Source organism: Ovis canadensis, chromosome 1 (genome assembly GCF_042477335.2).
Source record: "Ovis canadensis isolate MfBH-ARS-UI-01 breed Bighorn chromosome 1, ARS-UI_OviCan_v2, whole genome shotgun sequence".
Taxonomy (NCBI): Eukaryota; Metazoa; Chordata; class Mammalia; order Artiodactyla; family Bovidae; genus Ovis; species Ovis canadensis.
The window spans coordinates 43,103,148-43,129,420 of NC_091245.1; the positions used below are offsets into that span (position 1 = coordinate 43,103,148).

A 26,273-nucleotide genomic window follows, 5' to 3' on the forward strand; every position below is an offset into this window, starting at 1 on the left:
GTTACCTGCTCTGTCCTTAGCCGGATGTATTGTGATTGACAGTCAATTCTAGCTGCACTGGGCACTCATCAAAGGACCTGCACCAGGCTAGGTGCTTAGAGGCACCATCTTATTTCTATCTCCAATGGTTGCCCACTTTGTGAGGGTCCCTTCAAGGTCTGGTGTTTTCCTCTTGTGATGAGGGAGGGGTTCTGCAGTTATAAGGGGGATAGTTATTAAGGGGAAGGGTCCAGTGGTTGTGTCAGGTAAGTCCTCAACCCCAAACAGTCTCCGTTTCAAATCTTTTTAAACTTTAAGGGCTGGGGAGGGTGATGTTAAGGAAAGTGTAAAAAAAGTATAAAAGTTTATAATGCATGAAAGATAAGCCTGTGAGTTCCAAGGGGTCTTGGGTATATTATTATCTCAGAATCTCAATTCTCTAAATCTGTAAAGGAATAACAACCCTTTCTTGAAAGAGTTGTTGGGACGACTGGGTAAAACTAAAGCTGTTTGCCAGTACCTGGCAAATGTAATTATTCCTATTATCAATCACACGGTGGAATTGCGGCGTCAGGGGTCGGGGGAGGGGATGGGGGTGCTTTACTTTCTGTGCCTCGCATTTCCTGTCCTAGGAACCGGCGGCATTTCCCATCCCTGTCCTCGACATCTGCAAAAGGAAGCTGATGAGAGCTCTCAGGGCTACCTCTTGAGTCCCCGATGTCCCCCTCGCTATAGAATGACCCGGCTCCTCTGCAGCTCGCGGCCACCCCCACAGCACAGCCGGGCCCAGGGCAGCCCGCTCGGGCAGTGACGAGGAGCTCCTTTACGTCCTTAGAGGACCACGCAACTACTATGCCTGCCTGGGGCGGGCCAAGGACTCTGTTTGAGAAGGTCGCCTTGGAGACAAGTCGCGGAGTCCAGTGTGAGTGCGGGAGTGCGCGGGCAGAGAGGAAGCCTGGGAGGCGGGAGCCTTGCCAGGCGCCCTGCAGTGGAGGAGCCTGCTGTCTGGGAGGCCCCCCGGGGCTGAGCCGCGCCTGCAACTCCAGCTCCAGACCTGCCTTAGGTAAGTGCGCCCTCTCCGCAGAGCGCCTGGGCAGTAGCAGAGAGACCAAGGCAAAAAGCAAGTTCGAAAGTCCGGGGGACTAAGGAGGGAGAGCCCAATGTTGAGAAATGGCCTGCCTGCCTTGATCACGACCTCTCTCTCCCATGCCTTATTCCTCCTCCCTCCAAGAAATTAGAAAAAAGTGACCCCAATTTTCAGAACTGGAAGCGTGCCTGGCCTTTGGTTCCCTGCCTGCCTGCGTGTCTGGGCTTTAGAGTGATGCCCAGTGCAGAGCTGGCCAGCCGGTCCAGCTGTGGAGCAACTTGAGTTCTGAGCAGTCTACCTGAGGTCTACTTGGAGACACTAGCAGCCTCTGCCTCTCAAGACCTCTAGGTCTGGATTCTAGCCTGCACCGCAGCTTTGGAAAAAGGTGAACAGACTCAGGTATGTGTGTGTATCTTTAAGAATGAAACCTGAATGACCTTCTTATTAAATAGGCTCAGTATGTCTTGTCCACACATACACACGCTCAGACACTCTCATGTACACAGACACACTCCTACACACAAACGCACACACATGCAGTGCAAAGACATGTCACACACAAAGGTGCACACACAGACACAGCAACACACACTCAGGTACACAGATAATCATACGCACAGGTGCACACACAAAGAGATGCTCACACTGGCTCACATCATGGGGACACACATGTTCATAAACACAAGCACATGCCCACAGAGACACACGCTCACACAGAGATGCTCACACCTGTGTACACAGTCTCACGGGTGCACAATCACACACATCCCACGCTGCCTCTCTTCCTAGCGCACAGAACCTCCGCTGTTTTTGTGTGCCCTTCAGTACACTTTGCCTCTGTCTACCCTGACGTCGATTACACTGGGGTTCTTGATTGTGTTCTTGTCAGCTCTACCCACTTCAACTACCACCTTTTTGAAGGTAGGGATTGTTTCTGTCCTAATTTAATGCCTAGCACAGTCTATGAGTCTGTGTATGTAGACAATAGGGCAGTGGAATTCTAGTTCAAGTTCTGGAAAGTCCATTCCTACTTCCAGCTTTTTCACAAGCGTTAGTGAAAAGAGGTCGGGTTTCCAATAAATTACTTTGTGAAAAGTTCTGTTTGCTCTTTACAGAGTAAATCACTGTTGCTTGGCTGTGGGGAATACCCTTTGGAGAAGCAGTTCATCTTAATTTTTCAACAACAAATATTAATTAGCAAGTTTCATTGAGATTAAATTTGAAGGAAGGCAATAAAAAATGTTGTTTTCTGGTGTGATAGTATCTTTCTTGTACATATGGCTCTCTTTTCTCAGTAACTTTAATGTCTTTTGCAGTTAAGTATTTTTGCTGCAGCATAATATCATTGGAAAAGACTTTGATGCTGGGAGGGATTGGGGGCAGGAGGAGAAGGGGACGACAGAGGATGAGATGGCTGGATGGCATCACTGACTCGATGGACGTGAATCTGAGTGAACTCCGGGAGTTGGTGATGGACAGGGAGGACTGGCATGCTGCGATTCATGGGGTCACAAAGAGTCGGACATGACTGAGCGACTGAACTGAACTGAACTGAACTATCTTCTTATGTGAATTAAATATGCTATTGTATAAGTAAAAGTTATCAGTTATTATTTTTCCAGTTATACTGACCAGAACAACAATATATACTAAATATCACTCTTAAGGATACCCCACTTCCCTATTCAAAAATGGTTAAAAAAAAAAGCATCTGTGTACTTTATTTAGAATAAGTCTCGTGTTATACTAAAGTATTTTCAGATCTTTTGTTCAATATTTTACAAAAGTTTTCCTCCATAGATTATGATGATGTCAGACATCGCTAAAGACAGAACCGCTCATTTGCTGAAGAAGAGGGGCAGTGTGTCTTCTCTAAGTAGTCATGAGTTCCGGCGGAAGGAACCTCATGGGCGTACCAAAGAGTGAGTAACTGAGTATCCATTAACAAACTCAATTATTGAATAAAAAGGCTCATGATATTTATCAGGAGGAAAAAAAAGTGAGAAAAAGGGAGAGAAACATGCAAGTACATAGTTTATGTCATCTTTAGGGGCCATATTTTTTAAAAGAATAGTAACTAGATATATCATGGCAGTCATTTTGAAATGTATAGCAATATTGAATCACTGTATTATGCATCAAGAAAAAGAAGAAAGAGAAGAAGAGCAGAAAATTTAAGTGATAAGTTGACACAGCAGCATTTTTATAACTTCAGATACTATCCCAAAAAGTCGTCTACTGAAAAGAATGTCATATGCCGTTTAGACAGGCTACTTCTTCCATTGTCTCCTGAATTCTACTCTTCAATATTATATAAGTACATCATTTTTGCATTTTTATAATCTCTCTCTATATATATACAATGCATTTAGCATTATTTTAAACAAATTTTGTAATGTATTATCATAGTTTTTGCCCATATCCTTTTAAACAGTTGCATAATATTTTTATCAGCCTATAATTCTGGGTTAGCTAACCATTTTCCAATTATTGAACATTTGTTTGTTTCCACTTTTTAAATTTGTTACTATGTAAGAAGTTTCTGCTTGTTTTCTTCCCAAAAGTATAATTAGTGGGTCAAAGGATAGTAAATACATTTTTTGTCTTTTGCTTACAAATTGCATTTGCTCTCCTAAAAAAGATGAATTAATTTTTAATACTTTCATGGAATTTTTTTGGGGGGAAGAAAACCAAACAAATTATCCAATGCAAAGGTCAAATAATTTAAATAATAGACTTTTCTTCTTAAGAGTTTCCAAGGGATTGAAAGATGTAGCATATTCATTTCCATGATTGTGAAGCAGGAGCTGGTGTGTCTGGTGGAACAAAGCCAGAAGAACTGGAAGAGACTTCCATTCAAATTCTGAAACCAAATTGTTCTGCTCTCAGAATGTACTAATGCGCTTACTCAAAATTCCACTTTTTAACTCTGGATTTTGTGAATTACAAGTATTATATAATTTCTCTCTCTTACAGATAGGAAATATAAAGGAATAGCAACCTCAGTGTACATTAGAAGTAAAGATGGGTGAATAGTTAACCTCTATAGGATCTTCTGATCCTAAGTTAATTTGGTTGCTATTTCTAACATTTGTGTAAGAGTTTTAAAAATTATTTTTAAATACTTGTTAGATTAAATTCAGTTTTTTAGAAGAAAATATTATAATAATAATCTGACATATATCCTGGTGCTGTGATTTAAAATACACTATCTTATCCAAAAACTAAACTATCATCCCTACTTGCATAATTTTCATTCACTTCTTCTTCAGAGCAAATTAGAAAGTCATGTAGAATAAGAACATGGCCCAATTTGGAGAATTAAAGATCATGGTAAAGAATCTGACAGCAATGCAGGAGATGCAGGTTCAAGCCCAGGGTGGGGAAGATCCCCTGGAGAAGGGAATGGCTACCTCCTCCAGTATTCTTGTCTGGAGAATCGCATGGACAGAGGAGCCTGGCAGGCTACAGTCCATGGGGTCACAAAGAGTGGGACACGACTAAGCAGCTAATACTTTCACTTTTCACTTTTATTATTTTATTGATAAAGTATAAATATAAATTAAAAGGTTACAAGAACATGAAAAGAGTTTTAGCAACACAGTAGGAAAAAATTTTTACTAACAAAATCATTTCAGTGATTGTTATTTGGATATATTTCAAAGTTAGAAATTGGGACTCTCAAACAAATTATTCAGATTGGATCCTCTAATGGAGCTTTTTATTTCTTAAATAGGAAATGAACAGCTTCCAAGCACTCCTGCAATGCAGAGGCCATTCAGGAGGCTGCCTCCCAACCTTAACTCCCACTTATTTTCCATGGTCTTCATCCTTGTAGGGGACCAGATGTAGGGGTGATTCTCCTTCATGAAATAGGTCTTCAACTAACAGAAAAATTCTGAATGCTCAGTGACTATCAAATGCAATATTGTTTTGAAGTTGTTTTTGGAAAAGCAGATGTCTTTCCTTTGAAAGTTATAGCAAAACAGTTTTTTGAATAGATTAATTTCAATAGTATAAAGCATGCAGCTGTATGCTGAGAAGTATATAGAAGAAGTATGCTGCTGCTGCTAAGTACTAAGTATGCATATAAGTACCACTAAGTACTAAGTATGCATGATGCTCTTTCTATGAAAGAGATGCTATTATCATCTTCCTCTTACAAATGAAGAAATAAATGGTTAGAGAGTGTGAGGTTCCAAAGCTATAGAATTAACAAGTGGTAAAATGGGCTTTTGTTTATAGTCAAAAATTCTCATTCTCTCAAAATTGGCTATCTATGTGTAACTTGCATTAATGAAACTCTTCTACTCATTCACCAGAACCTTCTATTTCCCATCCATGGGTAAGAGTAGGTATTTACAATGACATCTTTCTTTTTGGAAGCAAGCTTTGGCAGCCTTCAAAGAGTACTTGAACGGATGTACTGCTCTTGTGTCCATACAATGGAAGCAGAGGCCTGAGGTTAAGTTACTTTCCCAGGAACATGTGACTTGATATCCCAGCTTATCTCTGAGGCCAATAGTTCAACTGTAGGTCAGGCCTAAGGCTGAAGGCTGAAGAGTATGTTTCTAGCCTCAAATCAAAATTACATTATGTCATGAACCAGAGTTTTTATAGATCCCACATCCTTGTGCTTGAACCCACTGGTGGCATCTAACACACTAGTTGTCACTCTATATTCGTGCATTTATTCATTTATTCAAGGTTTATAAAGCTTCAACTCAGTGCCAAATGTTAGGTATATAAAGGTGACTAATTGTAGGGTTATTCTTCTCTGGAGAAGCTCATTTTTCACTTAAACTGAAAGTCACCTCGTAGTCATTTTTCTGCAAAAAATGGAAAAGATTTCATTCATTTCTTTATTTCAAATAAATGTTTTTTGAGCAATGAGTAGTTAGTGAATCACACATAAATAATCTGGTGGGAAAGGCAATGAACAAACCATTTTAGATGTGATGAATTTATTCTGTGATTCCAACCTATACTACTTGAGGTGCTATATGCAGTTAAAAATTATGTGGCCTGGCCTGTTTCTTCATTCTGATAAGTTCAGTTGCCATCTTAATCAAACTAAAGCTCCTAACAAGATATGGATGAGACCCAGCTTCTCGCCAAAGAGAGAGAAGCTTGAGAAACTATGTTGGCCATGTTCTGAAATTAAACTACAATAATAGCTAATATTGGGCTTCCCTGGTGGCTCCAATTTGATGGCTCAGACAGTAAAGAATCTACCTGCCAATGCAGGAGACCTGGCTTGAAACCCTGAGTCCAGAAGATTCCCTGGAGAAGCAAATGGCAACCCACTCCAGTATTCTTGCCTGGGAATTCCATGGACAAAGGAGCCCGGTGGGCTACAGTCCATGGGGTCACAAAAGGGTTGACATGACTTAGCCACTAAACAACATCAACAACAATAGCTAATATTATGTTGTGCTCAATAGATACATCACATACAATATCCATATAAATCTCAGAAAAATCCTATTGGTTAAGTAAAGAAGATGTTTTTATTATCCCCATTTAGGTCATGTATTATCTTATTTATCTCAAGAGCAGAGTTGAGTTGAAAATACATGGCATTGCATAGCACGTTGTCATCGCCAACGTGAGTGGGATGCCTTGTTTCTTGTTTGCCTGATTTTCCCTTTTCTTCGTCATCTTCAGTCCCACTCTCATCTCCCAAGAAGCACCCATTCTGATGTGCAAAATACTCAGTATGCTACAAGCCTAGTGCTGAGTGTTAAGTCACCTCAGTTGGGTCCGACTTTGTGTGACCCTGTGGACTGTAACCCACCAGGCTCCCCTGTTCATGGGATTCTCCAGGCAAGAATACTGCAGTGTATTGCCATGTCCTCCTCCAGGGGATCCTCCTGACCCAGGGATCAAACCCTCATCTCTCATGTCTCCTGCATTAGCAAGCAGATTCTTTACCACTAGCTCCACCTGGGAAGCCCCATACCACAAGACTACACGTTTAAATATTATACTGTATATTTTAAGTTTTTCTGTGTATTATGACATTTGACATCTTAGGAAACTTTTCTGGCTAGGGAGAGATGAGACAGTTCAGTTGCTCAGTTGTGTCTGACTCTTTGTGACCCCATGAATCGCAGCACACCAGGCCTCCCTGTCCATCACCAACTCCCAGAGTTCACTCAGACTCACGTCCATCAAGTCAGTGATGCCATCCAGCCATCTCATCCTCTGTCGTCCCCTTCTCCTCCTGCCCCCAATCCCTCCCAGCATCAGAGTCTTTTCCAATGAGTCAGCTCTTCGCATGAGATGGCCAAAGTATTGGAGTTTCAGCTTTAGCATCAGTCCTTGCAATGAACACCCAGGACTGATTTCCTTTAGGATGGACTGGTTGGATCTCCTTGCAGTCCAAGGGACTCTCAAGAGTCTTCTCCAACACCACAGTCCAAAAGCATCAATTCTTCGGCGCTCAGCTTTCTTCACAGTCCAACTCTCACATCCATACATGACCACTGGAAAAACCATAGCCTTGACCAGACGGACCTTAGTCGGCAAAGTAATGTCTCTGCTTTTGAATATGTTGTCTAAGTTGGTCATAACTTTCCTTCCAAGGAGTAAGCGTCCTTTAATTTCATGGCTGCAATCACCATCTGCAGTGATTATGGAGCCCAGAAAAATGAAGTCTGACACTGTTTCCACTGTTTCCCCATCTATTTCCCATGAAGTGATGGGACCGGATGCCATGATCTTCGTTTTCTGAATGTTGACCTTTAAGCTAACTTTTTCACTCTCCTCTTTCACTTTCATCAAGAGGCTTTTTAGTTCCTCTTCACTTTCTGCCATAAGGGTGGTGTCATCTACATATCTGAGGTTATTGATATTTCTCCCGGCAATCTTGATTCCAGATTGTGCTTCTTCCAGCCCAGCATTTCTCATGATGTGCATATAAATTAAATAAGCAGGGTGACAGTGTACAGCCTTGACGTACTCCTTTTCCTATTTGGAATCAATCTGTTGTTCCATGTCCAGTTCTAACTGTTGCTTCCTGACCTGCATATAGGTTTCTCAAGAGGCAGGTCAGGTGGTCTGGTATTCCCATCTCTTTCAGAATTTTCCATAGTTTATTGTGATCCACACAGTCAAAGGCTTTGGCATAGTCAATAAGGCAGAAATAGATGTTTTTCTGGAACTCTTGCTTTTTCAATGATCCAGTAGATGTTGGCAATTTGATCTCTGGCTCCTTTGCCTTTTCTACAACCAGCTTGAACATCAGGAATTTCATGGTTCAAGAGATGAGACATCCATACCCCAACTCCCCTACCCCTTACCAGTCTAGTTGATAATTTAAAATAGTCAAGTTATCAACAAAGAGTGTGCCTTTGATATGCAGATTAACCAGTCTAGAGCCTGACCTCTTCTCTCTGGTCCCTAGCACACCCCAGGAGTCAGTTTTCCTAATCAGTAGGGGCTTTTCCAATGGCTATGCGGGTAAAGAATCTGTCTGCAATTCAGAAGACACAGATTTGATCCCTGGGTCAGGAAGATCTCCTGAAGAAGGGAATGGCAACCCACTCCAGTATTCCTGTCTGGAACATCCCATGGACAGAGGAGCCTCACGGGCTATGATTCATGGGATCACAAAGAGTTGACACACTGAGCATGCACATCCATGCAATAATCCCAACGCCAAGTACCAGGCAAGGAGGGGCCTCTCCTGTAGCTTAGAGCTCGTTGAAATCATTCAGACTAGCCAGTCCTGCACTGTTTCCCCTGCACAACTTTGCCTTTCCCTGGGGAACCCCAATCCTGTCTTCTGCTCACTGATCCTGTAGTGTTTTTCCACATGGTCTTGCGTGGCAGGTCATGTCTCTCCTGTCTAGGACCTGTGAATATAATAAACTATATTTTCATGAACCCCTTCTCTGACTCCCTTTGTGACTTCACCAGTGCTGTGTGCAAATTCACTTCAGTTGTGTCCCACTCTTTATGACCCTATGTACTGAACCCCACTAGGCTCCCATGTCCATGGGATTTTCCAGGCAAGAACACTGGAGTGGGTTGCCATTTGCTTCTCCAGGGGATCTTCCCGACCCATTAATCAAGCCTGCATCTTTTTGTCTCCTGCATTGGCAGGCGGGTTCTTTACCACTAGCACCACCTGGGACTGAGTCTCATAAAACACTACAGAACAAGTACTTAACAAAGACATGGATGGTTGTGCTATAAATCTCATTTTGTTTTCTCAATCTCGTACCTCATTCAACATTTTTATTTTTCATATTTACCCATGTCACTATGGATATCTAGCTCTTTGCTTCTTAATGCTGCATAGTAGTTCTTTATATTTCCATCACATATGTTCTTACACATTTCCCTAGGGATGAACACTCAGATTGGCTTTCACTCCCTGCCAAGATATACAGTCCCATATGGAACATCTTTTGCAAAACTCTGCATTAATATCTTTGTGAAAACTGTCCTGGGAATGTGATTCCAGGTAAAGGCATTCCCATTAAGGAAGATACAAATTACTGCAGAAATAATTCATTGGTGAAGCTGCTTAACACCAAAACATATCAGTAGTTCTCAAATTAATTTACAAATGCAATATATCTCAATCAAAACCATGTGTACTTTTTGAGAAGCTCAATAAAGTATTTCTAAATTTTATAAATAAGGAAAGAATTCTGAGTAACTAAGTTAACTTCGAAGAATGAACATAGAAGAGGAATTTGCTGTATCAGATATTAAGATATACCACAAAGCTGTGGTAAGTAAAAATAATAAATGTAGGAATAAATAAACAGGTGTAAGAACAGACAAATAGATCAATGGATGGAGCACATAGAAACTTTAGAAGTAGACCTATGAATATATAAAACATAGTATGTGAACAAGGAGAAATGCTGGGTTTTTAATAGATTGTTTTGGGAGAAAGCTAGCTTACTCTATGAAGGGGGAAAAAATGAAGCTCAATTATTACACCAATTGAATTGTAGACTCTAGGTGGAAGTCTGAAATGTGGAAAGCTATAAAGCTAATAGAAAAAAAGTATAATATATCTTGTGTTCTTTGGGAAGGAAAGATTTCTTAAATAAGTTCCCAAAGTGAAAAAGTAAAACCATAAAGCAAAATAAAGATAAATACAATTATATTAAAATTTAGCATTTCTCTTCAAAAAATAATACAATAGACACAGTTTATAGGCCAGTAAAAGATGTGTATTTATAAATTTATGCATATTAACAATTTTTAAAAAACAGGAAAACAATTTTTTAAATCATCAAAAGAGATAAATAGCAATTTACAGAAGCAAAGCCAAAATGGCAAAGCAGAATGTGAAGAGTTGCTTAAATTCACCTGGAATGAGAAAAATGCAAATTGAAACAAGATACCATATTGCACCCATCTGAATGGCAAAATATAAGAAGGTAGACTGATATCAAATGTTGGCATGGCTAGTGGGAATAAAAGCTTATATAGGCTTTCAGAGAAGAAATCTAACATTATTTAGAAAAAAATAGGGATATAAATTCCCTATTTTCCTTATATATTGAGGAAATTAAGGTTTTTGTGTGGTAGAGTGACTGGCCAGAGTATCACAATTCCCAGATAACAGAGCAAATAATCTGTGATTCTCTGACCCTAGAACTTGGAGATCTCGTGAAAGTATTTGTATTTGTTGTGGGCTAAATTGTATACCCAACTACTCCTGCCAAACTCATATGTTGACGTCCCAGTCCTCAAACCTCAGAATGTGATCTTAGTTGGAAACAGGGTCTTTAAAGAGGTAATTAAGTTTAAATGTGTTCATTAGGGTGGGTTCTAATCCAATGTGTCTGGTGTCCTTATAAGAGAAGGCAACTTGGACACAGAGTTGGAAGGAAATAAGTTACAGGGAGGAGATAGCCATCCACCATCTAAGGAGAGAGGCCTAGAGCAGATCCTTCTCTCACGACTCTCAGAAGGAACCAATCAAGCCAACACCTTATTCTCAAACTTCTAGCCCCCAGAATTGTGAGACAGCAGACTTCTGTTGTGTAAGCCACACAGTATTGGAGGCTGGAAATCTGAAATCAGCATGCCAGCTGGGTTAGGTTCTGGTGAGGGCCAGCTTCCTGATTTGCAGATGGCCATCTTTTCACTGTGTCTTTGCATGGAGGAGAGAACCCTGCTGTATCTTCCTCTTATGTGAGGTCCCAGGTTCTATCAGTGTAGGGCTTCACCTTTAAGGCTTCATTTAACCTTCATCACCTCCTTAAAGGCCCTATCTCCAATACACTCACATGGAGGTGTTAAGGCTTCAACCTATGAATTTCAAAGAGACAGTTTCATTCACAGCAGGCACTGCCGTCTCTAGCCTGCTGCTGCTGCTGCTAAGTCGCTTTAGTCATGTCCGACTCTGTGCGACCCCATAGATGGCAGCCCACCAGGCTCCCCCGTCCCTGGGCTTCTCCAGGCAAGAACACTGGAGTGGGTTGCCATTTCCTTCTCCAATGCATGAAAGTGAAAAGTAAAAGTGAAGTCGCTCAGTCGTGTCCGTCTCTTCGAGACCCCATGGACCACAGCCTACCTGGCTCCTCCATCCATGGAATTTTCCAGGCAAGAATACTGGAGTGGGGTGCCATTGCCTTCTCCGCATCTCTAGCTTGATTACCATAAAAGCTTTCTAACCGGAATCCCTGCGTTTACACATGCCAGCCTGTTCTCGACAGAGAGTTTGGAGTTATTGTAAAATATAAAGTAGATTTTGCTATTACTCTGCTCAAAACTCTACAAAGGCTCCCACTTTATCAGAGTAAAAGCCAAGGTTTTAAGATGGCCCACAAAACTCTACATGGTTCAGCTACCTGACTCGCTGGTAACCCCATCCTTCACCCTCCTGCTTGCTCCGTCCTCGCCAGCTATTCTGGCCTGTATGCACTTCTTCAGAAATACCAGGCAGCCTTCTGCCTCAAAGTCTGTGCATGTGCTTTTCCCTCCCCCTGACATACCCTTCCCTCCAACATCCACATGGCTCATTTCCTCACCTCCTCCAACTCTTGGCTCAGGGAGATCTATCTTGATCATTCTGTTTAAAATAAAACACAACCACCTCTCTCCCATCCGCTTCCAACCTCCCTTAACAAAGATCTCCTTTTCTGTGTAGCATTTATCATCTTCTAACACAGTGTATGGGCTTCCCTGCTGGCTCAGTGGTAAAGAATCTGCCTGCCATTGCAGGAGACATGGGTTTGATCCCTGGGTTAAGAAGATCCCTTGGAAAAGGAAATGGCAACTCCCTCCACTATTCTTGCCTGGGAAACCCCATAGACAGAGGAGCCTGGAAGGCTATCATCCATGGGGTTGCAAAAGAGTTGGATATGATTTAGCAACTAAACAACTTGTTTAGTATTTTATATTCTTTCTGTCTCTTCTCACTAGGTCCCATAAGGGTAGAGATCTTAGTTTGATTGTTATTTGTTTTGTTTATGGTTTTTTTTTCTTCTGCATCCCAAGGACCTAGAATGGTACCTGGCACATAGCCATCACTTAATAAATATTTTTTTGATGGTGGAATGAATAATTATTGTATTATTCCCTCGTAGCTCTGTTGGTAAAGAATCTGCCTGCAATGCAGGAGACCCGGGTTAAATCCTGGGTTGGGAAGATCCCCTGGAGAAGGAAATGGCAATCCACTCCAATATTCTTACCTAGAGAATCCCATGGACAGAGGAGCCTAGGAGGCTACAGTCCATGGGGTCGCGACAGTCGGACACGACTTAGTGACTAAACCACCACCACCACGAGTTCCTGAACACAAATGGGTTAGGTTCGCAGGTTCGTGTATGTGTTAAGTCCACAGTGACAGAGAGCTTTCATCTTGCAGACGTAAGATACGTTTAGAGCAAAAAAAAAAAAAAAATTTGTTCAAAATTTAAAAACAAGATGTATGTTACTTTCTTGCTGAAACCTTCCATTGTTCACCTATTTAAAAAAGAAAAAGAAGAACATTATCATTTGTATTGAACATTTGTTGGGTTAGATGACACGCCTTGATGATCTCCATGGCACCCATGCTCTCAGCCACACCTCTCTGATGATTGCCAAGGGTAATGCGACTTTGAACTGTGAACTGTGCATTCATCCAGGAGCTGCATCACAAGTTTTATCAGCTGCTCCTGACCTTAACCTCACCTTCTCTTGGATGAAGGGATTCATCAGTGGGCTTCAGACACTAACTCTGACTTTCTATTCACCCACTCAAAATTGTTCTACTTTGTCAGTCACCTTTCCTGGATCAATCACTCCAGAGCTAGAATTTTCACAGGTTGCATGGTTCATTCTTTGTCCTTCAAAATCACCCCTCCTCCTAAAATATGTATCCCTCAGGAACACATACCATGGCATTTTATCTCCTCTTTCATTTTTGGAAATATTTCTTGACTTTTGTCTCCATTATAACATTTCTCTTGTAAGATAGGACCAATAATGTGAATAAAATATCTCAAAACTATACAAAAGTCTGGCAACCTCTGCTTTTGTTCAATCTGACATTAAGTCATGTCCAACTCTGCGACCCCATGGACTATAGCATGCCAGGCTTCCCTGTCCTTCACTATCTCCCTGAGTTTGCTCAAACTCATTTCCATTGAGTCAGTGATGCCATCCAACCATCTCGTCCTCTGTCGTCCCTTCTCCTCCTGTCTTCAATCTTTCTCAGCATCAGGGTCTTCTCTAATGAGAAGTGGCCAAAGTATCAGGTGGCCAAAGTACTGGCAACCTTGCTACAAACTAAATAGCCACACAACTAAATCACCTTAACAGACAACTTGTACCTTCCACTGATGGGGGAAGAGTTGTTATGCTTTTGATCTTAAGCATAACATTCATAAAAATATCAATAGACATTTGAGGTAGAAAGTTCCCAAGTGAGTTTCAATGCATATTTTATTTTCTACATATTGTTTCTCTAGCACAGGGACTCTCTTTTTTTAAAAAAAATTTTACCAGTACTTCTCACTTTGCCTGCCATGTTATGGGCAATAAATATCTGTTGAAAAAATGAAGAAAAAAAAAATGTACACGTTTATACCCTGAAGCCTTCTTGTTCTCTGTGCACTCTGAAATATCTCCACTGGGAGGCAGCACATGACTTTAATAAAAGATTTTTTAAAAAGAGGCTCATGCTATGATACCATTCAAAATATGCTACTTTGAAGCATTTCACAGTTACAAACTGAAGATAGAGATGATAGTCTGACCTTCTTAAACTACTCAACTAATAACTACAAGGCTGAGCTATCTATTCAAATATTATATCTTACTACAGCTTCAAAACATTTAATGTCAGTAGAAACAGCTGGAAATGAATTCTTAATAATAATTAGATGGTATTATAGCTGGTGAGATTTAATTGACAGTATTTTTCTATCTCCAACCATCATAAAAATAAGACATGCCTTGTGTTCTGTTTGATTCAAGGAATGGTCAGCATGCAAATGTGTAAGATGTCTTCAGGAAAGCTGAATTTCATGAAAAATATAAACATTCTAACTCCTTAGCTGTTTTGTGTGGGGTGAACACAGGCTCTTGGGTTGGCGTGGGACGTTTCCAACGTCAATCAGTTACAATACAGGAGGGTTATATACGATATGGACTTCCCTGGTGGCTCAGCGATAAAAAATCTGCCTACAATGCAGGAGACTTAAGTAACGTGGGTTCAACTCCTGGGTAGGGCAGATCCTCTGGAGGAGGAAATAGCAACTGGCTCCAGTATTCTTGCCAGGAAAATCCCATGGACGGGGGAGCCTACAATCCATAGCATCATAAAGAGTCAGACATGACTCAGCTACTGAGCACACACACACATATACAATATAGGAGGATTACTTTTGTTATTGTGGACAAATTTCATGCAGCTGTTTCCACATCCAGGCTAATTCCAAGTCTCTTCTGAGCAATAGTATATGTGATTCAAAGTATTAACTGGCATTTACATTGATTACAAATTGTTACTCTTTTCTCTAGAATAATATTAGTTGATTTCTTCAGTGTTTTCACCAGCAGCTTACTTCAGACTTTCAGTTTTCCTGATTTTACTAAAACCTACCTTCTTTCCTAAAACTTTACAACTCTCGTGGATACATTTTTCCAGTTGAAATCCTTTTCCTCCATAAATGCCACACACTCATGAAATACATAGACAGCAAAAACATTTTTCAAATTAAAAAAAATCAACTACAGCATTCCATTTGTGGTGAGATCATGTATCTAAAAAGATTATTATTATAAACTAGGGAAGGCCTGGTCATAGACAACTGAAATTCATCCACTTGTAACACTGTGAAATATACACAGTAAATTTGTTGTGCTGTGTATACAGTACTGGTAATTAAAATGACAAATTTGCTCTTTGAAGCATCTCACATTTTTATCTTAAAGTTTTTCAAAGGGCTTGAATAAAGCTGTTTACCAACAGGAAATATGTACAAGTTCTTCTGAGTCAATGTTCTGAACTGACATTGATAACTGCAAGTATTTTTAATATTTTATGTCTTCTTTTTGTCTTTTTCAAGCATTAGTATCGTATTTTTTTTCTGTTCAGCATATTATTCTCTTTTCTCTCTCCTGTTTTCCAAATGATCTCTTTCTAATGTGAGAACTCTCAGGTATCAGTTTCAAAAGATATCATGAATAGGATTTTTTTTTAAGTAAAATTTTCCTATAACTTTCCTTGAAGTTATTGTCTTGGCCGATTCATGGTCAGCTTTCCAGTGTACAGAAATCAATAGACTAATATCTTCCTTCTGCATGATAAGGGAAGCCAGGTTTTCAGCAAAATATCTGAAATCTCATTCCTGAAAGCCCCATCTCTTTCACAAAATTAACTCCAAGTTTTGTGCTCTGTTAGTTATGACATCCTACTTCCAAACTCTGTATCAGTTATATCTAATGCTTCTTATAATATTTTTATTAAAAAAAAACAAAAAACATTGGCTTTAACAAAATAGAAATATATTTTCTCTTGCATTAAAAAAAGTCCAGAAAACATAGTTCAGCAACCTAGTTTTCTAGCTTTTGATCCATTATCCATAAGGTCATCCCAACAGCCAAGATAGCTCCTGAGCTCTTGCCATCATATCTATACACCAGTTATAAACAGGCCCCTGCTGTTTGAATTAGTTGCATTAATTCTTTCAGAATTTTTACCCATAACTTCTTCTGTGAGTTTTTAATACGGTGTTTTGTAGAGAAAAAATACGGTCTTTATATGTTTGTGCAAGGTAAATTTTAATTGCAGCAATTAATTATTTCAGGAAGTCATTGCCCCTATTTCCATTCTATCAGATACGATCATATGTGAAACTTTGTCACTGAGAGGTAAATAGGATATGTGAAATTCACGTCTGCCTTTCCTATATGTATGACGTTAAGCCCTTTGTCTAGTTCTCTTTATCACTGAAATGGGCAGAAAAATGACTTTCTTACTTACGTAAAGGGAATATTTTAAAGTTAAAATGAGATGATTGATGGAAAATGTTTTGGAAAATAAAAAGTAGCATATACAATATCGGGGGAGCCTGGCTTATCTTAGAATCAAGGGGTTTATGCCGCATTGGGTTTTCTAAGCAGAAGCTATCATCTTTGGTGCTGCCCACAACACCTGCAGCCAGTGTGGCTAAACAGGTTGGTTGCTACTTCAAAGGGCAGCAGAAAATTGAGGAAAGCAGGTGTTACAAGAAAGAAGACTAACTCTAATCCAGAAATCCCTCATAGAAAAGCAGCCATAATAATGTCTTGCATCACTTTCTTGGGCTAGATGGGTAAACCTTAATTTATTGTGTAAATTGTATTGTATTAAAGGATTTTTAAAATATAATGTCCATGATTTTCTTAAAATAGCAATTTGCAAGAAGCTCACTAATTCCCAACGGCTCAGAATTAAGTATTTAAAACCCTTGCAGAGAGGAAAAAAAAAATCCCCAATGATTAAGAGCAAATACCTTATTCTCATTTAATTTAAAGCAAATGTGTAGACTCTTAGAAAAGTAGTCACTCTGAAAGCGCACACACACACAATTATATCATCTCCTTTGAAATGACATCTGTTTAACGTCCGTCTTCACAGGTGGAGAGAATTGGGGTGGAGACCTGAGACTGCATTAGTGACAGCTGAGTTTCCTCTGATTAAGCAGTGCTGTAGGGACTTTAGGAGTTCCTCTTCACTTGGGTCTCCTGTTCAGCACCTGGATAAGCTTATATTGCCTTGGTAACCAAGCCCAAAACCCTTTCTTAATGTTGAAAAGGGTGATTGATGCTTATGGTTATGATAATTTGGGTGAATTGCGGTTTCTGTCATCATATAGAGGGGTTTCTCAGTTTTCTTTCTTCTGCTAAAGGGATTTTGTGAGGTACATTTAATAATAAACTCTTTATAATCCCTCATGTATGTAGAGAACTTGTTTCCCAACATTTTAAGCTTCCTTGTATAATCCCCAGTCCCTTTGTGAGTTTTGTCCGCTTTGAGAAAAGCCTTTGCATCTGTCATAGAGGTAATTGCCAATAGTTGTTTGTTTTTGAGACAGTCTCCTTTTTAAAATGTAGTTATTTTTAATTGAAGGATAATTTGCTTTACAATGTTGGTTTGATTTCTGCCATATATCAACATAAATTAGCCATAGGTGTACATATGTCCCCTCCTTTAACCTCCCTCTCACCTCCCACCCTTTCCCACCCCTCTAGGTTGTTCAGTTCAGTTCAGTTCAGTTCAGTCTCTCAGTCATGTCCGACTCTTTGCGACCCCATGAATCGCAGCACTCCAGGCCTCCCTGTCCATCACCAATTCCCGGAGTTCACGCAAAGTCACGTCCATCGAGTCAGTGATGCCATCCACCCATCTCATCCTCTGTCGTCCCCTTCTCCTCCTGCCCCCAATCCCTCCCAGCATCAGAGTCTTTTCCAATGAATCAACTCTTCGCATGAGGTGGCCAAAGTACTGGAGTTTCAGCTTTAGCATTGTTCCTTCCAAAGTACACCCAGGGCTGATCTCCTTCAGAATGGACTGGTTGGACCTCCTTGCAGGTTGTTACAGAGCCCAGTTTGAGTTCCCTGAGTTATACAGCAAATTTCCATTGTCTATCTATTTTACATACAGTAGTATATATGAAGAAGATTGAGAGCAGAAGAAGAGGGTGTCAGAGGATGAGATGGCTGGATGGCATCACCAATGCAATGAACATGAACTTGGGCAAACTTCAGGAGATGGTGAGGGTCAGGGAGGCCTGGCATGCTGCAGTCCATGGGGTCACAAAAAGTCAGACACAACTGGGTGACTGAATGATGACAAAGTGTATATGGAGAGAGTATCATGGAGCATGCACACTGCCAGTAGCTTTCAAAACACATACAGGCATCCCTCGGTATCTTCTGAACACTGGTTCCAGAAGCCCCTGTGGATTATCAAAATCTGTGGATGCTCACGTTTCTTATTTTTGTTGTTGTTTAGTCACTAAGTCATATCCAACCCTTTGGCGACCCCATGGACTGTAACCCACCAGGCCACTCTGTCCATGGGGTTTTCCAGGCAAGTATACTGGAGGGGGTTGCCATTTCCCACTCCAGAAAATCTTCCGACCCAGGGATCAAACCTGCCTCTTCTGCATTAGTAGGCAGGTTCTTTAGCACTGAGTCACCAGGGAAGCCCAAGTCCCTTATATAAACTGGCGAAATACAGCTGGCCCTCCATATCCATGGGTTCCATATCCATGGATTTAACCAAACAAAATCCATGACTCTAGAATCCACAGATGTGGAGGGCCCACTGTACAAACTGTTACCCTGCGAATGGAACAACCCATCAATACTTTCATGATAATCAAAGGCCCCAGGCACTGAGCTGGGTTTCTACCACTATATTCAGACTTGCTCCAAGTAACTTCTCTACTCCAGTAATATTTCCATCTCTAAAATGTTTTAGACTTTAAATATTTTACCAGAATATATCTACATGAGACTTGCTTAAAATTTCTTTTTAGAGTAAAAACTTCTATAACTTTTTGCTAAAAGCAACATTGTGTTTTGTTACCATTGTTATCATAACTGTTAAAATTTGCTTTCTCCTCGCTTTTAGCTCTATGAGTACAGTGTCCTATATGGATGAACCTTGCCAGCCTGAAGATGCCTCTCGCCTCACAGTTCACATGGAAAACACTTATCAAATGGGTGTGTTATTTTATTATTCCTTCCTATTTAAAACTTATAATATCATGAGTGATATTTACTCTGAATAATATCTGACAACCTGGCATCATCTTCAATACTACCATGATATAAGGGATCTTAATTAATTGGGTGATTTGATATTGCTTTAATTTCTTCCTCTGCAAAATGGGGCCAGTATCCATTGTTTACCTTTTTTTTTAATCAGTATTTTCTAAATACCAAGTAATTCATTGGCTGCAACTAAAGTGTAGTGTGTGTTACTGAATTAAGAAGTTCATTGGGTATTTCAGTGTTATCTTGTGGAGTTTTTTGTATCTACTTGAGTTAAATGAAACAGGCATTAAGATTTTATTGAACAAAAACCAACCAAGATTGCTAATGGATGGAGAAAAAAGCCTTCAAGGCAAAAGCAAATGATCCCTGGTCCCCTGTTGACAGAGATGTTTATCTTTTCCCACAGAGGTTTTGGGTCTTTGAAAACAAAAATCTTTGCACCTGCCCCTGTACTCCAGGTGGAATCCACAATGACTATCATTCCCCCTTACATTTTCTCACAGAACTACTTGTTTGCTCCAAAGTGTACCTGCCCACTATTATCTGGATCTACATATAATTATTGCTGTGTAGAAATTCCACAGAGACTTACCAGTAACCCAAGGAAGACGCAATGGGCCAGAGTGACTTAATCTGTGGCCAGTTAACCTTAAGAAAATTATAGACCATCAACACATCCCATTAGACCTTCTAGGCAGTTTCCTATGGTAATCCCCAAGATGACATGGATTGTAACGCTCCATAATTAGCCTGTCCATTGGTATTTTCACAGTGCCTATGGTAGACAGATAATATCCTGCCATTCAATATACCCTTATATTCCATCTGATAACCTTACCCAGTTTCCTTAGGAGGAGCACCACCATTGCCATTATTATCACTTTTGGTCCATAGCATCCTGCTGAAGCTGACACTGGCTTCGGAGATGTAACAGTGACTGACCTAGGGATACTGTCAAGGTCATCAAAATCTTTGAGAGTCAATTCAGAGAATATTGTTTGTGCTACTGAAGAAGTGGATCAGCCTCTGAAACCTGAAAGGATGTAAGCTCTATGGCAGGTTTTGCCATCTTACCCCTACCCAAAGCCTGAGACCAAGTCCTAAATACCCTGTGTACTCTTAGACTTTTTATTTAGGCAAGCTAAGTATGGGTCAAGTTTTCTTGTAACTAAAAGATCTTCACCATTCAGTGCCTTTAACTCTGGTCTCTGCATGCTAGAAGGGTTTGAATTGAAAGATGGCAAGAGAAAGACATCATTTGAGCTCAACTCCCATGAGATGATTGCAACAAGATACAGCTTTTGAAATATGAAGCCCTGCATTTCTTCAAAAATACATGCTTTCATAACTTATTTCCTCAAATAAGCTACATTGTCTCATCAGTTTTAAAAGTACTGAGTGCTGAACCAAGTTAGAAAAATAATTTTTAAAATACCTTAGTACAGAAAAAAGTTTCCATATTTTCTTTCAAAAAGTCATGCAAATTATTATTCTATGATTAGCCTTTTATACTTGACAATCAATTTTATAAGGATTCAGGTAGCTATTTTGTTAATAATCAAATATGTATTTCCACTTCTACTTGTTTCTGGGTTTATTTTGCATCTGAAAGGTACTCTGTGGACCTTTGGCAAAGATTTTCTCATATCTACACAGTAAATACTGACTTAAGGAGTTAAAGAAATATCAGTCACCTTTATTACCATGTTTAAGTTTTCACACTCTACCCAATAATACGTGCATCATTTAAACATATCTTAAATGTTTAGTATGGTTGTCCTCCCTTTATATGAGTAATTTTAGCCACCAAGAAGAAGATTAAACATGAGTATAATTAAAGAAAAAAAGGAAAGGGGAAAATGAAGATATATTTCTTATAATTAAAAGCCCCTTATCTCTTCCCATTAATTGATTACTGAAACATGAGTACAAGAGAAAATACTGGCTGTAGGGGCCAATGTACATGAGTCTGAATACTCGTTTTGCCCATTCCTAAATAAATAATGTTTGAGCAAGGTATTCAGCATCCTTGAACCTCAGTTTCTTCCTCTGTAAGTAGGGATCATAGGTCACACATGGTAGGGATACTATGAGAATTAAATAAAGTATTGTATTTAAACTGCTTCTCATTCAGTATGTTATTGCTTCTGACTATAGAACATCACCTTAGATCACTAAGAAGAAAAGCCTTCCATGACATCCAATATAACTTCCTCTTAAGTATGGCATGAGTTCTCCACAGGACTTTTCTGGAGCAATGACTATAGAAGTACCCGATTCTTTAAAAAGACTGACTGTAATCCCCGCATCACACAGGGCTATAGATGGCCATCCTTGCTGACACATCAAGACAGCGCACATGAGAATGCAGCCAGTATAGTGAAAAATAGAATCGAAAGCTGGCGAGAGAAGGCCATCATTTGAGCGCAACTCCAGTGAGATGATCAGGCCCTGTGACCAGCTGATTTGTTGGACAGAGAGCCTGCCAGTCTCAGCACTCCCTCTTTGCTCCACCCTATAGGGTCCTTCCTGCCTGTGGAGACCTAAACCATCTCCTGCCTTACACCATTGTCCGTCCTGCTGCCTTCTGTTGCTCGCAATGAGGAAGCAACAGTAACAGCAGCAACACTATAATAAAGACCTAATGGGTAGCTTTTTGGGTGGCAGACTCACTGTTCTGAGCATTTTAAATACTTCATCTCATTTCATCCCAACAACAAAACAGTAGGTGGCAATTCTCATCACTATCCCAAGTTGGGAAGCTAAGACACAGATATGTTAACTAATCAAATTTTTATCTATTCTCTCTTAAATATGTTTTTCCAAATGAGTTTTGCTTTCTTTTCTCCATCCTGATCCTTCTTCAGATCTTTGCAATTTGATTTCTAAAAGCGTGATTTCCTCCTAAATTAGAAAAAAAAATGCTCCAGAAAAGAAAAAAGGTTTCAGTTCAGTTCAACTGCCCGGTCATGTCCGACCCTGTGACCCCGTAAACCACAGCACACCAGGCCTCCCTGTCCATCATCAACTCCCGGAGTCCACCCAAACCCATGTCCATCAAGTTGATGATGCCATCCAACCATTTCATCCTATGCCATCCCCTTCTCCTCCTGTCCTAAATCTTTCCCAGCATCAGTCTTTTCCAATGAGTCAACTATTAGCAGGAGGTGGCCGAAGTACCAGAGCCTCAGCTTCAACATCAGTCCTTCCAGTGAACACCTAGGACTGATCTCCTTTAGGGTGCACTGGTTGGAGATCCTTGCAGTCTAAGGGACTCTCAAGAGTCTTCTCCAACACCACAGTTCAAAAGCATCAATTCTTCGGCACTCAGCTTTCTTCACAGTCCAACTCTCACATCCATACATGACCACTGGAAAAACCATAGCCTTGACTAGATGGACCTTTGTTGGCAAAGTAATGTCTCTGCTTTTCAATATGCTGTCTAGGTTGGTCATGGATTTTCTTCCAAGGAGTAAGCGTCTTTTACTTTAATGGCTGCCATCACCATCTGCAGTGATTTTGGAGCCCAAAAAAATAAAGTCAGCCACTGTTTCCCCATCTATTTCCCATGAAGTGATGGGATCAGATGCCATGATCTTCGTTTTCTCAATGTTGAGCTTTAAGCCAACTTTTTCACTCTCCTCTTTCACTTTCATCTAGAGGTTCTTTAGTTCTTCTTCACTTTCTGCCATAAGGGTGGTGTCATCTGCATATCTGAGGTTATTGATATTTCTCCCAGCAATCTTGATTCCAGTTTGTGCTTCTTCCAGCCCAGCGTTTCTCATGATGTACTCTGCATAGAAGTTAAATAAGTAGGGTAACAATATACAGCCTTGACATACTCTTATTCTTATTGGGAACCAGTCTGTTGTTCCATGTCCAGTTCTAACTGTTGCTTCCTGACCTGCAAACAGGTTTCTCAAGAGGCAGGTCAGGTGGTCTGGTATTCCCATCTCTTTCAGAATTTTCCACAGTTTATTGTGATCCACACAGTCAAAGGCTTTGGCACAGTCAATAGAGCAGAAATACATGTTTTTCTGGAACTCTCTTGCTTTTTTGATGATCCATCAGATGTTGGCAATTTGATCTCTGGTTCTTCTGCCTTTTCAAAAACCAGCTTGAACATCTGGAAGTTCATGGTTCACGTATTGCTGAAGCCTGGCTTGGAGAATTTTAAGCATTACTTTACTAGCATATGAGATGAGTGCAATTGTGTAGCATAGTTTGAGCATTCTTTGGCATTTACTTTCTTTGGAATTGGGATGAAAACTGACCTTTTCCAGTCCTGTGGCCACTGCTGAGTTTTCCAAATTTGCTGGCATATTGAGTGCAGCACTTTCACAGCGTCATCTTTCAGGATTTGAAATAGCTCAACTGGAATTCCATCACCTCCACTAGCTTTGTTCATAGTGGTGCTTCCTAAGGCCCACTTCACTTCACATTCTAGGATGTCTGCCTCTAGGTGAGTGATCACACCATCATGATTATCTGGATCATTAAGATCTTTTCTGTACAGTTCTTCTGTGTATTCTTGCCGCCTCTTCTTAATATCTTCTGCTTCTGTTAGGTCCCTACCATTTCTGACTTTTATTGAGCCCATCTTTGCATGAAATGTTCCCTTGGTATCTCTAATTTTCTTGAAGAGATCTCTAGTCTTTCCCATTCTGTTGTTTTCCTCTATTTCTTTTTTTTTTTGTTTGTTTTCCTCTATTTCTTTGCATTGATCACTGAGGAAGGCTTTCTTCTTTCTTATCTCTCCTTGCTATTCTTTGGAACTTTGCATTCAAATGGGTATATCTTTCCTTTTCTCCTTTGCTTTTTGATTCTCTTCTTTTCACAGCCATTCGTAAGGCCTCTACAGACAGCCATTTTGCTTTTTTGCATTTCTTTTTCTTGGGCATGGTTTTGATTCCTGTCTCCTATACAATGTCACGAACCTCCATCCGTAGTTCATCAGGCACTCTATCTATCAGATCTAGTCCCTTAAATCTATTTTTCACTTCCACTGTATAATCATAAGGGATTTGATTTAGGTCATACCTAGTGGTTTTCCCCACTTTCTTCAATTTAAGTCTGAATTTGGCAATAAAGAGTTCATGATCCGACCCACAGTCAGCTCCCGGTCTTACTTTTGCTGACTGTATAGAGCTTCTCCATCTTTGGCTGCAAAGCATATAATCAATCAGATTTCGGTGTTGACCACATGGTGATGTCCTTGTGTTTTACATGTGTTTACATGGTGATGTCCATGTGTTTTCATATGCTGTCCATGTGAAAAAAGGTTTAAGCCTTTGCATTAGTTGACTCTGAAATTTTGGGAGCTTGTTTTGGAAGTCAGTGAGTGAATAAAAGTCACTCAGTCGTGTCCGACTCTTTGCGACCCCATGGGCTGTAGTCTGCCAGGCTCCTCTGTCCATGGAATTCTCCAGGCAAGAATACTGGAATGGTTGCCATGCCCCTCTCCAGGGGATCTTCCCAACCCAGGGATCGAGCACAGGTCTTCCACATTGCAGGCAGATTCCTTACCATCTGAGCCACTAGAGAAGCCCATTTTGGAAGTCAAATGCTGATTATTGACTCTGTTCGCATCTCAGCATCCAAGCCTAAGTAAGACAATGGATGATTCTTCTGTATAGGTCCAAGGTCACAAAGAAGTGAGAGAAGAAAAGTTCACTATTTAAACATTTTCGGAATTGAATCTGGTTATTGAGATTTTTTTTTTTTTTTAATCTAAGGTAAGTGCAGAAAGGGCATTTGTGCCTCTGGACAGCAGGAGCTTCTGGAGACTGGGACCAGGTGCAGGCAGGACTCCATCTTTCCAGCCCTAACTGTGTGAAGGCTCCCTCTCTCACTGTGGCTTGGCTTCCTTCTCACTATGAGAAACAGTTCCTGAGAGTCACAGGTCATAACTTTTGACTCCAAAAAGAGACTGACTTTTTTTTACCTAGTTCTAGTTTAACATAAAAGTTCCAAGAAAGGATTCTAATTGGTGTAGCTTGGGGCAAGTCCACCCAGCGCCAATCAACCATGACCTGGACTTGGACTCAAAAGAGATGATGATCCTAAAGAACCACATGGTGAGAGTGGGAAGAGGACCAGTCCCTTCCATTTGGGAGATGCTATTCCCAAAGGACAGGGAGGTGTACCAGGTGGACACATGCGCTGAAGGGATTTACTGTTTTCTGAAAGGACCAATGCTCCCCATGGGTGATGGAGGTCAAGCTTAGGTAAATATGATATGAGCGCTTGGCAGGAGGGAATGAAAAGGAGAGGTACCAATCTAAAAGATATAATCTGTTTAATTAAGTCCAACCTGGTAGGAACATTTTTTAAATTTTTTAAACAGAAAGGGAGAAACCACCCTCACATTTAGCCTCATCTCACTATCATAAGCAAATGGAAATCTTCTAAAAGATCCACAGGACAATGACACAGTAGGTGTTTGGCCTAGGGGGGCTGGTGCTCCATCTCTGATCCCACAAAGCAAGAGCAATCAGGACCAACCCTTCCCGGGTTTATAACTTCTTATCTCTCTCCTGTAGAAGGGGAGAGATTCCTGCCGACTAAATATTTCGGTTAATTATCATACTCATTGTTTCCAATGTCTCTATTTTACTTGTCCGGATTCATTTCCCAGCCTGACTTAAATTTAATTGAACAATTCCTGTATAAGCATCACAATAAAAATATTATAAATTGAGCCCCAGGAGGTTGACCTAACTGAATTCTAGGCGCGGGGTGTCACCTTCTGGTTAAATTTAGCCACTGGGAAACTTCGGTGGGAAGTCAGAAGAGAGGAGTGTGAACCCCACCTAAGGGCTCACCTTGTGCTCTTTGCATCCATCAGCAGAAGGACGAAGGCTGCTGTGGAGGGAGCCCTATCCACATGGCTCTTCTGGGATCTCTCATAAGAATTCCCTCCTCAGGTTGGGATGAAAGTAACACCTTCTTTTTCACCAGCTGAGGGGAATGG

The 26,273-nt window shown here is 40.5% G+C and overlaps 1 protein-coding gene across 2 annotated transcripts in view; it reads left to right on the plus strand.

The window, feature by feature from the left end:
* The first annotated feature begins 888 nt into the window (after positions 1–888).
* The window catches only part of DYNLT5 (dynein light chain Tctex-type family member 5), a 29,196-nt gene continuing 3,811 nt past the window's right edge, over positions 889–26,273 (plus strand). Inside the window, exons 1-4 of one of the 2 annotated variants that reach the window (XM_069594014.1) lie at positions 892–1,042; positions 1,241–1,465; positions 2,867–2,988; positions 19,155–19,246. In XM_069594014.1, the coding sequence (XP_069450115.1) occupies positions 2,870–2,988; positions 19,155–19,246 (211 nt within the window). In that variant the 5' untranslated portion in view covers positions 892–1,042; positions 1,241–1,465; positions 2,867–2,869. Of the gene's footprint in view, positions 1,043–1,240; positions 1,466–2,866; positions 2,989–19,154; positions 19,247–26,273 lie in introns of both variants that reach the window. The other variant, XM_069594025.1, reaches the window with a different exon arrangement.